General features: G+C 45.7%; 1 protein-coding gene across 2 annotated transcripts in view; it reads right to left on the bottom strand.

Moving 5' to 3' along the window:
* Positions 1-1,755: 1,755 nt before the first annotated feature.
* The window catches only part of LOC129717291 (mucin-5AC), a 102,683-nt gene continuing 89,121 nt past the window's right edge, over positions 1,756-15,317 (bottom strand). For both annotated transcript variants that reach the window (XM_055667166.1, XM_055667159.1), the window contains exons 8-9: positions 9,629-10,688; positions 1,756-9,565 (exon numbers count right to left, since the gene is read on the bottom strand). In XM_055667166.1, the coding sequence (XP_055523141.1) occupies positions 3,277-9,565; positions 9,629-10,688 (7,349 nt within the window). In that variant the 3' untranslated portion in view covers positions 1,756-3,276. The remainder of the gene's footprint in view (positions 9,566-9,628; positions 10,689-15,317) is intronic.

Consider the following 15,317-nt stretch of genomic DNA (forward strand, 5'->3'; position numbering starts at 1 on the left):
AAAAACTAAGCTCTTTACAATAAGAGTTCACAGTTGAACTCTTTGCAAAATATCAGTAGATTCGATAAGGTTCTGACATAAAGGGAGTGAAACGAGACTAGCATTGCACTTTTCATAGTTCGAAAGTTCAAAATCTCATATATACTGAACTCATTCCAGATTGCTTTAAAAATATATATTGGTACAGCAATGTAACTAATAGGAAAATTCCGGAAAAACGACGACGACGACGAACAAGTCTCAGTAAAGTATTCTTAGTTTTGCAAAATATATACAATTTGCAGCTCCATATTATAATATAATTATTAGTCTTCATCGGTAACAACGAGATTGACCATTTACCAGTGTTGCCAAAAGGTGAATTCCTTTTCTGGGGAAAATGACTCTCAATTAAAGTGGTTTTATAGTTTTGCGCTATAATACCTGAAACGCTAGTACTTTTGAAGAGATCATATTTTGATAAATTGTATACGAAGCATAATCTGTTTGGCTATGAGTTAATAGTCATAGATAAGTACATTATATAACACTATCTTATGCCCAGTGCTTTCTAGAAACCTTACCCCAATAGAAGAGAGACGCCGTCCTTTCCCAACATTTCCCATAAATCTAATAACATGACATTCAGCACCCATGGGCCGTGGCAAAGATCTTGGGAGAAAGTACCGCCAGTGAACGTAGCAATTACAGCCATAATCACGACTGGACTGTACAAAGCTGTACTAGGAGTCACTTGTTAATGGAAACAAAAAACTGAAGAGAAAGAAAAATGATTAACAAGCTCGAACCGGCTCAGACAGGAAATCGTTTCCAAGCACCTGAAAGCGATACCCGCCCGATCCGAAGATCGTGCATAATATTTCATCCTACTACGTGTCATTTTGGTATAAACTACTGTCAACCGATCATCAATCTCGAGTGTGAGCGCACCCGCGAGTACCGAACGATCAATTTCCTAGGCTGAAATGAACTTCTCAAGGCAAGCAAGTTGCATCTGATGGTGATGATGAAGATCGACTATTAATTGCCAACATGTTGAAGCTGTTTTGCAGGAAACCAAACCGTGAATAAAGTTAAGCAATCGCCTTGGCGATCGCTTAACGAGATTAAAAACCACACTGCTCTGGATGACCTTTCGATTTCCAAGCGACGTCGTCGCTTGCATGAGTTTTTTTCCCTAATCGAACATGATTGGATAGTTGAGTAATTTTTACCCATCGAATGGGGAATTATGTAACATATAACAATGAACCGTGAACACAAAAATTAGGCCACCCACGATAATCGGATTAACATCGTCATTGTTGGTAAACTAATCACGTTTCAAGTTTTTTTTTGGCGTGACCCATTGTAATAGATAAAAACAAAAATAATGAAGGTGAAGTGGGCATATGTTGCCATGAGACCGCTAATAAGTATGAGGTATCAACATTTTTGGCGTCGCCATTCATCAAAGCATAGCCTACTTACAGTTCGGAGATGGTTGTTGCTTACTTGCAATGGGCCTGGGTCCTTCCTGCCCTCACCGATGAGTCAAGTTTGACAGTTAGCACACACTTTTCGGATAGCGTAGGCACACTTACAGTACAACTATAATAGAGCACTTCTAACTATATCAATATGTTTGTATACATGTATACAAAAATGTGAGCATGTTTATGATTGGCGCAATGAGGCGTGTGATGGTGATCGATCGCTTGGAAATCAAGGTCTTTCGTGGAGTAAAAACCGGAAGGAGTCAAGAAAAGTGGTGTGTTTTTAAATTTTCACGAACGCTTGTTCCAGTGTTTTCTTTATCTGTACAAAAACAATGCTAACAGCTTTCTTCCGTCGTCGTTCTTCCGCCCTGCTTCGAGGGACTGCTCGTTTGTAGCGCGTTTGCCACTACTGTAAAACTCTCTATCAACTAGAAACTATATACAATCCACTAAAACTGTGTTTAAGGGGTTTACTTGTTTGTTTCAAAACAGTGTGCGTTGTTTTTTTTTTCAGATAGAATAGGGTAACGTTATAGAATTCGGCAATAAATGTTATTTACACAAACGATTCACTGATAGGGTGGCAGAGCAAATGTTAAAAGCTAAACTGTGGTGCTGTTCTGATTCGGCACTGTAACTTCACGAATCGTTTACGATTAGATGTTTTGAGAAACAGTAATAATAATACTATCGAATGCCTAATACCTAACCTAACTATATATTAAAAAAAACTAGCTTCACTATTTTAGCTACACTGTCACCGCTGTCATATTTTTCCTTGATGAATCTGGCCGATCAGCGGTTGAGTCTGGAGTATTTGCTCAGTTTGAATAGCATCACTTTAACAATAAATATTTGTTTGTTTGTTTTTTTTTTACTTTTGTTTACGCTCAAATCTCTGGTGTGTGTTTTTGTCGTTCTCTCCAGTGTGTTGCCGCTAAGCCACTACTTATAGACTAGCGTTACGCAGTTCAATCCTATACGATTTTTTCGCTGTTGTTGCGTAAAAGTTCTACTACACAGTTATAGAAATAAAAGTAAAGATTTTGGTATTTCTACATTTTCTTTCTTCATAAAAAAACAGCTTAGTGAGAGGTGAATTGTGCAATTGTGAGGTTATGTTCAACGCGTGCACTATAGAGTGTGTAAGTGTTGGGCTATAATAAAACTCCGAAAAAAAAAACGATAAAGCAGGACGTGTGTATACGAGTGTGTGAGTGTGTGTAATACAATCGACAACGACAGCAGCGTCAACACAGCAGGCCAGTCCTGTCATATTTTCTTGGAAGACGTTGATCACCCTCCAGTTCTTGCTAGATACAGTGAGTTATTATACACACACAGAAGGGGAAAAACAGTATACCAGGCTTTTCTCATGAAATCACGAGAACCGAGGTTAAAATAAACACCACTTACACACAGAAAAAACAGGAAGAGAAAGAGACAGCAAGAGGGAAAAACCACACGCACACAGACACACATATAGTATGGAAGGGAAAGTTCAGAGCAGGAGAAACAAAACAAAGATTTAAGATAGTTCAAAAATAAGCGGATAGTGAAATATGGTCATGTTTTTTTTCCCTCAATTTCCTTCAGGGGTGGTTAGAAGAAACAACAATAAATTAGTTAAACTCTATGGCATCTCGTTGCTTCGGGGATTAATACAAAAAAATAGAAATTAAAAAACACACACATAAAAGTTCGCTGCTCAGATGGCCAACGGGAGGCGTGTCCTGGTTGGGATCTCTAATAAAGGCTTGTTTGACAAACAAAGAGAGAGTGGGAGTGTGTGAGACTTTTAACTGACCTCTCCGGCACGCCGGAAGAAGTACGCCGGTATGTTGCGCGGTTCGTAGTTCCGTTCTTCGCTCTCGCTATCGATACTGCTCCGATCTCCGAGGATCTCCCGATCCAAGCTGGCCGCTTCCAGGGCTACCGGGTCCGGATCGCTGGTCAGCGCACGGGTAAGCTCATCGTTATCCAGCTCGGGCCGGTAGACGGGCGAATATTGCCTTTCCTGGCGCTGCTCGCCCGAAATTTCTCGAGTGATGAAGTCCGGGCTGTAGAGCGTTCCACGCGGAATGCTGTACTTATCGTTTTTGCTTTCGATTTTGAGCTCTTGGGCGTTGAAGTCCGGTGTAATGACCGGTACCACGTACCTAATGTTGAAGTCCACCTTCGTTATGGGAGCTTCCGTGGTTGTGGTGGTGCTCGTGGTCGTCGTGGTAGATGTTGTGGTAGCTGTAGGCTCAGACGCCTTCTTGGCGGTTGGTTTCGGCAGTGGCACTACCTGAATGTCTTTGGACTTTCTGTGGGACGCACCTTCACCAAAGTTAGACCGCAGTGCTACCGAGGGAACGTACTTTCTACTGGTGCTTTGAACTTTTTGGGTGGAAGTGCTTGGAAGCGATTCAGTTACCTGTGATTCAGTGACAACGGCCGGTTCATCTTCGCTAGAGTTTTCGTTCGTGTACGTGAAGTCCAGCTGTGGTCGGTAGACAGTGGTTTTTGGTCGTTTAGTGTACCTTCGTTTCGTTTCCACGCTGGGAATCACTAGGGATTGAATGCGCTCCTGGGGAGCTGTCGCTTCCGATGTTGTCGTTGTCGGGGTTGTAGTAGTTGTGGTGGTTGTCGAAGTTGAGGTCGTTGTTGGTTTCGGAGTGGTGGTCGTGGTCGTGGTCGTGCTGGTTGTTGTCGTTGTCGCTGGCGCTGCTGTCGTCGTTGTTGTGGTTGGTTCTTCCGAAGGTTCCTGGAAGAAGAATTCTGCCGGAAGCGTGTACTTGTGAACGATCTGTGTTGTGGATGAAGCTGTAGTCTCAGTCGCGGGTGTTGTGGTAGTGGGGGCTTCCGTAGTTGTTGTCGTCGTCGTCGACGTTGTTGACGTCGATGTCGATGTCGACGTCGGGGACGAAGACTGAACCGAAACTGTTGTTGGCAACTCTTCCGTGTAGTAATCGTCGTCCTCCTCGTGCACGGTGCTGTCTTCAAAATCTACTGTTCGTTCCGTATCGGGCTTAACAGATGATGTAGTTACCTGAGTGTAGCGTTCCGTTTCCGCGATCAGCGGAGTAATAGTCACCAATTCCTCCTGTCGGCTTCGCTCTGTTGCTCCAAAATCGGCACTCGAGATTCGCTCGATCTCAACCCTAGGAGCAACCGTAGCTTCCTCCTCCTGCTCCTCCAAGTTCAGTAGCGTAGTTTGAATGTCGGGCTTTCCTGTTTTGCCCTCCTTCTCCGCATCGAACAATCCTTCCAGTGGAATGGTGGAAGTTTCTACATTGAAGATACTGTCAGCAAACACAAGCGTGCGACTCTTCTTGTCCTTCTCTTCGACCTCAGTCTTGTTCCTCGGTTCAACGAGACGAATGATGATCTTGCGATTGATTTCACCAAGCTTCTGCATAACCGGAATTTCGTCCGGATTGCTGGTGTTCTTCGTGTAGATCTCCACCACGCGATGGATCTCGACCAGTTTGTCCGTCTTGTTCGCCACTGGCAGTTCGATCTCTTGCTCTTCCGTGCGGTAAATCTCGGTCGACGAAGGCATCGATTCGTTCTCCTTGTCGATCGAGAACACATGGTAGAGCGTCGTTGGTCGGACCGTCGTGGTGGATGTTCTACTACGTTCCTGCAATATATTGACATCATCAATATCGATATTATCATTAATCGTGTAAATTGTGTCGGCCGTATTGAGTGTGGTGTACAGAGTTTCATCGGATGCTGTGTAGTATTCGGTGGTAGTTCTGACTGTGTTGATTGTATCTTCGTATGAAGTAGTGTTCTCCACCTCGTTCTCGGTTAGAAGTGTGATAGGTGTGCTAGTGGTTGGCTGTGATCGTGACCTCTGCACAATCGGCACCACCGAAAGTATGACCGGCGTCTGTTGTTCTACTACACTAGGAAGCGTCGTCTCTGGTTGTTGCGTTAGCTCGGTTGTTGTTAGTACCGCCGCCGGGTTACGGTTAAATAGTGACGATAGATTTGTACGTGTTCTACTGCCACCTACCGGGAGTGAAATCGTCGTTAGGTTCGATTTTCTCGTTGGTTTCCTAGGCTGATAGCGTCGTGTAGGTCCCGCACCTTGCTGAGACTGGCCCGCCTGCTGTGCCGATACTTTCTCCTCGACATCGTTCGTTAAGCCAGCGGATGTGCTGGATGCAGTGGTAGATCGCTGTCTTCCGAAAACGGGCCGTCCTCTGGTGGTCACTGTAAATCGTGGTTTAGCGGTTGAAGTGCCTCCCGCGCTTGGCGCACCAGCTGCCGTTCCATTTCCGGGCTTATATCCTCCGACATTACCAAACGGTCTCCTACCCCGAGTGGTGATAGCCCTAGCCGTTGTCGTCGATCCCTCCGGCGGTAGATTATTCTTGAAAATAAACCTCGTATTACTCCCCGGTCCCGCACCCCGTGAACCTCCCGATCCAATAATCCTTGGCCCTGGTCTCCTGGGTAGCGGCGAGCGTCCTCCACCACCAACCGGTTCCTCATCATCCACATTGTTATTCCCGCTTCCTACCGGTCCAAACAATCGCTTTCCATGCCGTTGAATCTCATTTTCATCATCCTCCACCTCACCACTATATCGTCCCGTCACTCCACCATCTCTCTCCTCCGACGACGAAGGTCGTCGGATTTCCGTATAACCACGCGTGCTCAAACGCTCGCCACTGCTCTCCTCCTCGAGTGTAGTCTTCGCATCCGTTTCAAATTCAGTGTAAGCTTCCGTCGTCGTTGTGGTTGTTCGAACGAACAAATTCTGCCTCTTCGGCAGTAATGCCGAGGTACGATTGACCTTGCGCTCCGTACTTGGCTTCACGGCCGCACTCGTTCCCTTGTCGAAAGAATCCTCAAATGATTGTGGCCTTGGGGTCCGACTTGCGGCAAATGCCGGCCGTCTGCGGGTCGGTCCCAGTGGACGACTAGATGACTTCTCCACATCATCTGCGCTCACGCTGGCCGCCGTCGTCGTCGTTGAACGCGACTGCTGCCCTAAGCCAGGTCGTCTACGGGACGCCAGGAATGATCGAATGGTAGAACTTGTTGGTTGGTCTTGACCACCCTCACCGGCAGGCTCCTCTGTAGTGCTGGAGGCACGCGCCCTTGCCACGGAGAACGAAGGTCGACTCTTTCGTGACGGAATGAACTTCTTTACCGTGGAAACTTCAGGGTTTTCGGTTGTGGTGCTGGTGGTGGATGCACCGAACTTCTTCCGATTTGCAGAAAAGTTGCGAGCAGGACTTCGACTTGGAACCACTTCGGATTCGATTTGCTGATTGTCGTTGAAGCGTTGCAGTTGACCGGCGGGTCGCCGAGCATTGGGAGGGAACCTACGCGATGGAGCTTTGCTAGGAGCTTCCGTTGAAGGTTCGTTCGTAACAACCGTAGACAGATGGTCGGTCGTTTCCTCAGAATCGTTTCTCTCGCCTGATTCTGGGAGCTGCCGCCGCAACAAGTTATCACTGCTGAGTACGTCATTCGTTAAAAAGACCGACTCGATTTCGTTAGAAACATCAGAAAATACGGTCGTGTGGTCTGAGTTGCCAACGGCGCTATCTGCGAAGGTGGGTTCAACGGTGAAGGCTTCGACAGTGGTTGGCGAACGGGTTGCTACCAACAGGGACTCCGTAGCTGTACGTTGCGTTGTGGTGGAACGCAGCCGTTGTCGTCGCGTCAGGGCGGACGGCCGCTCCAAGTTTTGGCGAGGAGTTTCTTCCGGAGGCTTTTCGGTAGTTGATAAGGCTGTCGGTCGTCGGCGACCAAGTCGTCGTCGCGTTACGGTTGTAGAAATTCCCGGTGTTTTTTCGGTGAAATCATCGGTATCGCTTTCTGGCTCGACAGCAGGGGCAACCGACGATCGTGTGGACAGAGTTGGTCTCGATCGTCGGTTGAAAGGAGATGGTCTTCGTGATGGTTTATCGGAGGCGGCTTCGCTCGTAATTGCGTTGGAGCTTTGGGTGACGGGAGTCAGCTTTCGTGGGGTGAATTTAGATCGTAATGTTGAGGCTTCGTTCGCCGTTTCCAATGAGACAGCTGATGTTGTTGAGGTTCGGAACCGACCGGGTCGCGTCGGTCGCGAGCGACCGGGAATAAAGGTTTTATTGGTGTTAACTTCAGACAACACAACCTTCAGGGTTGTGTCGCTCGATTCGGTGGTCGCTTCTGTACGGTTTCGCAGCGTTGTGAAATACTTGCGTTGACCTGGGGTGGTGGTTTCTACCTCCCCAGGGCTTACACTATAAACCGTTGTGAAGTCATTTGACAGCTCCAGATCGGCGACGGTGCTTTCAAACACTGATGAAGGGTTTCGTTCCGTTCCAGTGGAACTAGTTTCGCTTTCTGTCGCCATTTCGTTGACATCCTCCGCCAAACGATTGTCGATCGTATCTTGCGCTGGTCTTTTCGTGGTTGAGCGTTGCTGCTGCTGAATGACGTTCGTTATTGGTGAATCGTGTACGGTTCCCTTGGTGATTTGCGATTCTTTTTCCTGAATCCGACGAGCATTCAATTCATTCCGATTGCTAAAACCATACTGCAGTGCCGTTCCCAGTGTGAGCAGAATCCGCTCCTGAGTTTTGAAGAGATCCTCACCGATTCCGGTGTGAGATTTAAGCGTTAAATTAATCACTGGGGAGTCCGTTTCGATTTCCGGTTCCTCAGTGGTTGTGGTAGTCCTAGGACTGGTGCTCGATCTACCGCTGTACAGATTAAAATTCACCCGCCTCAATGAAGCCCTAGCAGTTGATTGCTCAACTGGCTGCTCCGGGGTGGTGATTCGTTCGGTAGTACTTCCGATCGATACTTCCGGCTCACGGCTGGAAGCACGGTTCAGAGAGAAACGGTTACGTGCAAAAGAGTCCGACTGCTGGCGGCGTGCTTGGGTTGACACACCTGCCGCAGCGGTCGACTCTGTGGAAGATGAAGAAGTAGGAGAGGGAGAAGATCTCGGCGTCGCTTTAGCGGATGCTCCGTACCTAACGCGACCACGGAATCCCCGTGGCCGTGTTGGCCGTGGACTCGGCTCGCTGCCCGTGGAATCGCTAGTGCTACCTACCTCGTTGCTGCTAGCTGGATCCGACGCGGCAGACGTGCTGGCCACACCGATCCTGCGTCTAGCTGAAAGATCAAACCTTTGATCATTGGCATAACTCACCTTTACCGAGCGAAGAGTGGTAGATTCTTCGGGAGCCAAAGTAGTCGTCGTTGCGCTGCTCACAGGACGACGTGTTGGCCGTGTGCGTCGAACCGCTCCACCGAACGGACGGGGAGCGGCTTGGGTTGGGGTTAATTGACTATCGGATTTCTGCTTATTAGTGACAACTTCTAAGGGACTTGCTGTGGTGGTAGTTTTCCTAGTTCTTGGCGAAAATTTGAAAATCGAGTTAGACTGTTCTTCGTTAGTGCTGGACAATCTTTCGCTGCTCGTCGAGGGGGTCAAGGTTGTGGTGATCGGCAGTTCGGTACCACCGGCCTGAGAAGTTGTCAGCAGGAGCCGATCTTCATCAGTCTCCTGTACTCTAGGATTTACAATATCACCGCTAGAACCCACACTACTACTATGCACACTCAGGTCCAATTCACTAACACTACTACCAGTAACACTTTCACCTAGGTTTAGTATTGTGGTTACCTCGTTGGTCTGTTCGTTCTTGCTACTATCTACGGTCACCGTGTCATCCGTCGATGGGCCGTCGAAGTCCGCCGACACGGAGGTCTTACTTAATTCTAGCTCTGAAACAGTGTCTGCCGGAGCGCTCCGCTCGGGGGCTTCCGTCGTCTGAATGTCAGTGTTGAGGTATTGTACAATGTTGCCTGTAGATGGAGTAGTGGCTGTCTGTGGCAGAACCGTAGCAACCGGGTCCACTAGGGGCGCCTCGGTAGTGCTGCTACGTTCTACGCTAGCGTACTGTCGTGTACTGTACGTGATGAACTGTTCTGGTGCATCGGTACTAGACGATGTTGTGTAAATTGTTTGGAAATCGGTGGAGGGTACCAATAGAGACGAATCAGTGCCTACATCATCTTTGTCGCCTTCCTGCAAGCGATTGAACTGCACGGTCGCTCGGCGACGTTCGATGGAATTGTACCTAAAACAAAGAGCAAACCATTAAAGCACAAACAAAAAACAACCAAAACCTGAACTAACTCACCGGCTCGGTACCCGTTCAATTTCCTCAACGGTTTCCTCCGTTGTGGTCTGGCGGAAGCGATTCCTGTTGACAGTGCTGTACTGCTGCACGTTTGCCCCATCGTTATCGTCATCTTCGACACTCTCCGCCACCGTCGTTGTCGGTCGCTGTCTACGAATGCTCACGTATTTTGGACCCGAAGTGGGCCTCCTGGTCGAGTACGTCGACGGTTGATTCTCCTCTTCGTCATTATCGTCATCGTTATCGTCGTCATCCACATCATCCTCGATGCTGGTTTTCGTGGGTCTTTGCCTGGTCAACGTAACATACTTTGGACGCTCCTTGAAGACACCCTCGAACTCGGGCAACCGCTCGATACCTTCATTCTGAGGGCCAACCCGACTGTTGGTGTTACCATTACGAACCACCGACGAATACTTGTTCTCCGTCGACCCGCTCTTATCGGTTTGAGTAAACGTCAACGCAGGACGGAACTTCTGCAGTCCATTTCCGGCTCGACTCAGTACACGCTCGTACAGGCTCTTGCTGATTGTGGACGGAGTTGTCGACACTTGGTCCGTTTGAGAACCCTTCAGTACAACTGAACCATCTTCTTGGGCTTGCAATTGACGTTCCAGCTCCTCAATACCTCCAACCTTCTTGATAAACGCAATCAACTCCTTAATAACCTTCGGATCCTCCTCCGGTTCGCTTCCGCCATCCACTTCCTCCGAGTAGTCAATCTCGATCGGAGGTTCCGTGGTAGTCGTAGTTGTATAGGCTCGATTATAGAAGCTGTTTCTGCTGGTGGCGGCCGTAACACGAGCCCGCGGAGCAGGCGTCGTCGTACTCGTCGTAGTGGTGGTCGTTGTGGTGCTGGTGCTAGTCGTCGTCGAAGATTTAATGTTGCAGATCACGTTGCGGGCGTAGTCGCACGAGTCGGCCAGCTTGTTGAAGACCAGCCCCGAGGGACAGGTGAACTGATGCGCAACCAAACCGAGCGCCGGAGCGTCCAGACACCAGAAGTATTTCTTGCAATCCCGAGGATGCTGGAAGAAGCCTTCGTCCGTGCATTTGAAGTCTAGAAAGTGAAAAAAAGTATTGTTTAATATTTTAATGCTGGCAACACATAAATGAAAAGCGAAACCTTGGTTCCGATAGGGAACTTGACCATCTATTTATTATACACGGACTTCGCAGCCAACTGTTAAGTGTACAGAATATTTGCGAGGCTAGCGCTACGATCCTACTGACACTAACAGTCTCTCCCAAGCCGAGACTCGAACTTACGACAACTGACTTGCAAGGCCAGCATCGTACCTCAAGACCAGCTGGGAGGACACACATTTAAAGCATAATCTGCATTGTCTGCTTAAGGAACAAAAACTGGTAATCCCAAAAAAAAATTATTAGTTGAAATTAATCGAGTCAAAGTTGACTGAAACTGCATTAAAGTTTTCCAAGAAGTAAGACAATAGAATCAAATTAAGTTGAGCCAACATCTTAATTCAAAAAAAAAAAACTATACATAATACCATAATTGTTTGTGAACATGGGTAAAATTTGCCATTGCACACTGGGAAAAATGGAACCCAAATTACCACTAATTAATCGCCACTGGACTGGCAACCCAGAATGTAGCATTTTTAATATGAAATTGGTCAATAATTTGGTTGGTGATATTTTCATGCTGTGCAGGGCACGGGAAAGAGTCTATTTTGTCTCTTTCACCCTATGTTTGCGTGTTTTTAAGTTTAAAGACCACCGGATGAAACTAACTCCGATTTGTTCACCAATTTTTTTTTCAGGTTGCCAGCCAAGCGGCGATAATTAGTGGGAATTCAGGTTCTGTTTTCCCAGTGCATTGGGCCATTGGTTCAAAATTTGATAAAGGTAATTCTGAGCAAAATTTGAAACAAATTCAAAGCTGGCTCACAATTGGTAACAATTCTCCAAATTGAATTATATATAGTAATGATATTATCAAAACAAGCTCAAAATTAATTGCAAATAAAATAAACCGGGATGAGAGTTGAAAATGAAAATGTCAGAGTTTACCAAATAGATTTAATGGAAAACGATAAGTTTTGTTCAACTTAGCTTAGCTTAGCTTGACTGACTGCACATATCAATGGTTGCTACTCCGTGATTGATCCGAATCAGTTAAATTGCACAGTGAATCAACTGAATGGGGCTGGGAGTGTCCGACCATTCTCATTGTACAAGTTTTAGTGACTCAATACTTTGAAGGATCCATAACGACGCCGGGCACGTCTTTGCAATCAAATGGGAAAAGAGCAGAAATCCTATTGTGAAGGTTGCTGTTTGGAGACCGTGTTACCCTCTGCATCTCCACAAAGACCACGGGAAGGCGGTTTTGTTAGTTGGGAAGGGTAAATTGGAACAGGGTTCACCATGATCATACATCTACTTTATACTAGTCACTATTGAACTATTACCGATTTATTCTCCGTTCAGTCGGCTGATTAGAAATGCACATTTGGTTTTTTTTTAATTTTTACCGCTTTAAACTAACAGACATTATTATAGATAAAAAATTATGAAATTAAATTTATGAAATGAATTAGAATTTTCCAAAATCATCATTTAGAAAATAGACCAAAATTAGCATGCTTATTACACCCAGATTGTCAAAATTTTGAAACCAGCAAATCGTGATTACTTCTGTTTGAAGATTACAACCATCGAGAACTAAACTGGACACCATCGGAAGACAATGAACTTGCCGTTGATACCAGCAGATCACGTTTGACCGCCACTGAATGAGCTACGTGCTGTGTATTCTATTTTCCATGGTTTGACGCATATGGATTGAAACTTGATATTGTACTTGCAAACGAGCAGGTACTTCCAAACTGTAATGGAGACCGACAAACCTATGGTGAAAATTGACCTACATCATCCTGTTCATTTCATCAGAATATTGTGGAGCTTATGATCTCGTAATGAAATCCGATAGATATTGTCGACATGTTCAACGCAGAGACACGAACAGTCTGGAATTATTGCGCCAGGTCAGATCAATGCTGAATTGAGCGATACTCCGCAGGACAGCTTCGATTGTGGAGTACTCCGAATCACAGAAGAGCCCGTGTCGAGTGCAATTCGAAAGCTGAGACATTCCACTTGCCCAGGACCGATGGGATTCAGCAAGCAATGTTGAAAAATTTGCTGTTCGATTTCTCTTTGCTTGTTCCAATTTTTTTCAAGATCGTTTAAGAATTACATTTTAGCCTTAGAGATCAATCGCAACTAATATGACGCAGTTCTCTTCGTTGTGTACTCGCTCAATGGATGCGGGATTGTAAGTGGATGCTGTGTTCACGGACTACTTCTACTAAAGCTCCTTCTATGAATGGCTAGAAATGTTTTTAAAAACCGTACTAGTAGTTGGTTGAATATTATAGAATAAGTTTACAGTCTGTGCGATATTTTTGTCGAAGACGGTGATGTTAACGGGTGTTAAATAAAAAATGAGAATTTTTTCAATACCTTTCAGTAACTCAAATACAGAGCGTGAAATTTTTTTTTCTCCAAGAAAGTTGCTCTTTGGGCTCCCTAGAAACAGTAGGCGTGTTTGGTTTTGCTAGTTTGAATTTAGTCAAAGCAAAGATGGCGTCGAAACAGCACGTGCTCCGCGAACGCATTGTACGGTTCTACGAAACGCATTTCCAGCAAGGAAAAAAGTTCACGGTGACACATTTAAGGAAGAAAATGTACCTGTCAGTACGGTATATCGTATCCTGGGTTCCCTGAACGTAGAGTGGAAGGTCGGGAGTGGTCGTCCGGTGACGATAATGACGAAGCAAAGGAAGACATCGTTAAAGAAGCTGTTTGACAACAAGGACGCAACCAGCCTGCGTGACGCCGGTCGGAAATATGGGTGCTCCCACGTATTGATTCATCGGACCCTCAAGATGGAAGGAATCGTCTGCAAAAAGAAGACGAGGTCGTACACGGAGGAGCAGATTGAAACGGTTAAAACACAGTGTCGGTGGATGACCAAAAAATACCGCGGGACGTCTTTCGTTCTGGACGACAAAAGCTATTTTCCGCTGTCCAAAACGCATATTCCAGGAAATGATAATTACTACTCCAGCGACAAGTCATCCACACCGCCTGAAGTGAAATACAAGTTCAAGCACAAGTTTGAAAAAAAGTTTATGTTGTACATCGCCATTTCCGACCGGGGCATTTCAAAGCCTTGGTTTAAGCCGAGCGGTCTGGCAATCAACCAACAAATCTATCAAGAAGAGTGCCTCGATAAAATCCTGCTGCCGTTCCTGAACGAGCATCACGCGGATGGGAAGTACGTCTTCTGGCCAGACAAGGCGTCTTCCCATTACGCCAAGAAGACGCTGGCGTATCTTGAGGAGAAAAAGATACCGTTCGTGCCGAAAGATTTTTTTTTTATATGTGATTGAAAAAATTCTCATTTTTTTTAACACCCGTTAAATAAATAAAGCTGGATAAACTAGGACTCTCTGACGTGTTTGTGAGATGGTTTAGATCATACCTGACCTGCAGAGCCTATTTATCCTGGACATCCGCAAGAGACCAATTTGGGCCCACTTGTTGTCTATCTTTATTAAAGACGATATTGCTATAATGCCGCGAGATACACAGCTTCGTCTTGCAGACGATGTGAAAATCTTCATGATCATAGATAACCTTGAACTATGAATGTTGCTTGACGCCTTCAGTCAATGAATGGAGGAACATAAATTTCCTTTTCCTGTACGCAATTACCCCCAGTGCGTAAGCCAAATTAAAGATCTTGACGCCAGTGCGTCTTGAACTGTCCAACAGATCAGACGTTTCTTCGGTTGCTTGTGGACTGGTCTTTGACTGCCTATAGCTTCAAAGTTTGTGTTTTGTCAGTGTATCTTTTAAAGACTACCTGAAAGTTATTTCCCATCAGTCTTTCTGAAGACTACCTACTTTTGAATATAACATTGGTTTTAACTTTTTCCGTATCACCTGAAATTGCTGGACGGAAAAAGAAACCTCGCATCGCTGCGGGGAGGAAAAGAGAGGCATCTCTTTCTGACACTTCGAGTGTCTGTAGTGACAATCCTTTTGATATTTTGCCTGAGCAAGAAGCTGGTGAAATGGGAGTTATGAGTAATGAAACTATACAAAATGTCAATTCTTTCAACGTTTGTTTCTGACGTTAAAGTTACCTATCAAATTGGTCGTAGAGGCGGATGCCACTTATTAGTCGACTCTATAAAGGGTCGTAATCGTCTTATTCAGTATTTAACTGACAAGATGTATAAATTTTTTACATATGACACGAAGAGCGCCAAGCCGTTCAAGGTCGTATTGGAAGGTCTCACCAACGATCAAAACGTTGATGAGATCAAACTTACTTTAACAGAATTACTTGGCATAGCCCCTACCCAAGTAATTCTAATGAAACAAAAATCACGAGGCGATAACAGTCAGAGAACTGGAATTTCCCTTGTTAATTATTTAATTCATTTTAACCGCAATGAGGTTAACAACTTAAAATTTTTTGAAAAAGCACATGCTTTGTATCATGTGCGTGTAAAGTGGGAAATTTATAGAAAGTATGGCGGAGGTAAAAAGCATATCACCCAATGCCGTACTTGCCAACGTTATGGCCATGGTTCCAAATTCTGTAACATGGAACAAAAATGTCTAAATTGTGGAGACTCTTCTCACA

This window comes from Wyeomyia smithii, chromosome 1 (assembly GCF_029784165.1).
Source record: "Wyeomyia smithii strain HCP4-BCI-WySm-NY-G18 chromosome 1, ASM2978416v1, whole genome shotgun sequence".
In the NCBI taxonomy this organism is placed as follows: Eukaryota; Metazoa; Arthropoda; class Insecta; order Diptera; family Culicidae; genus Wyeomyia; species Wyeomyia smithii.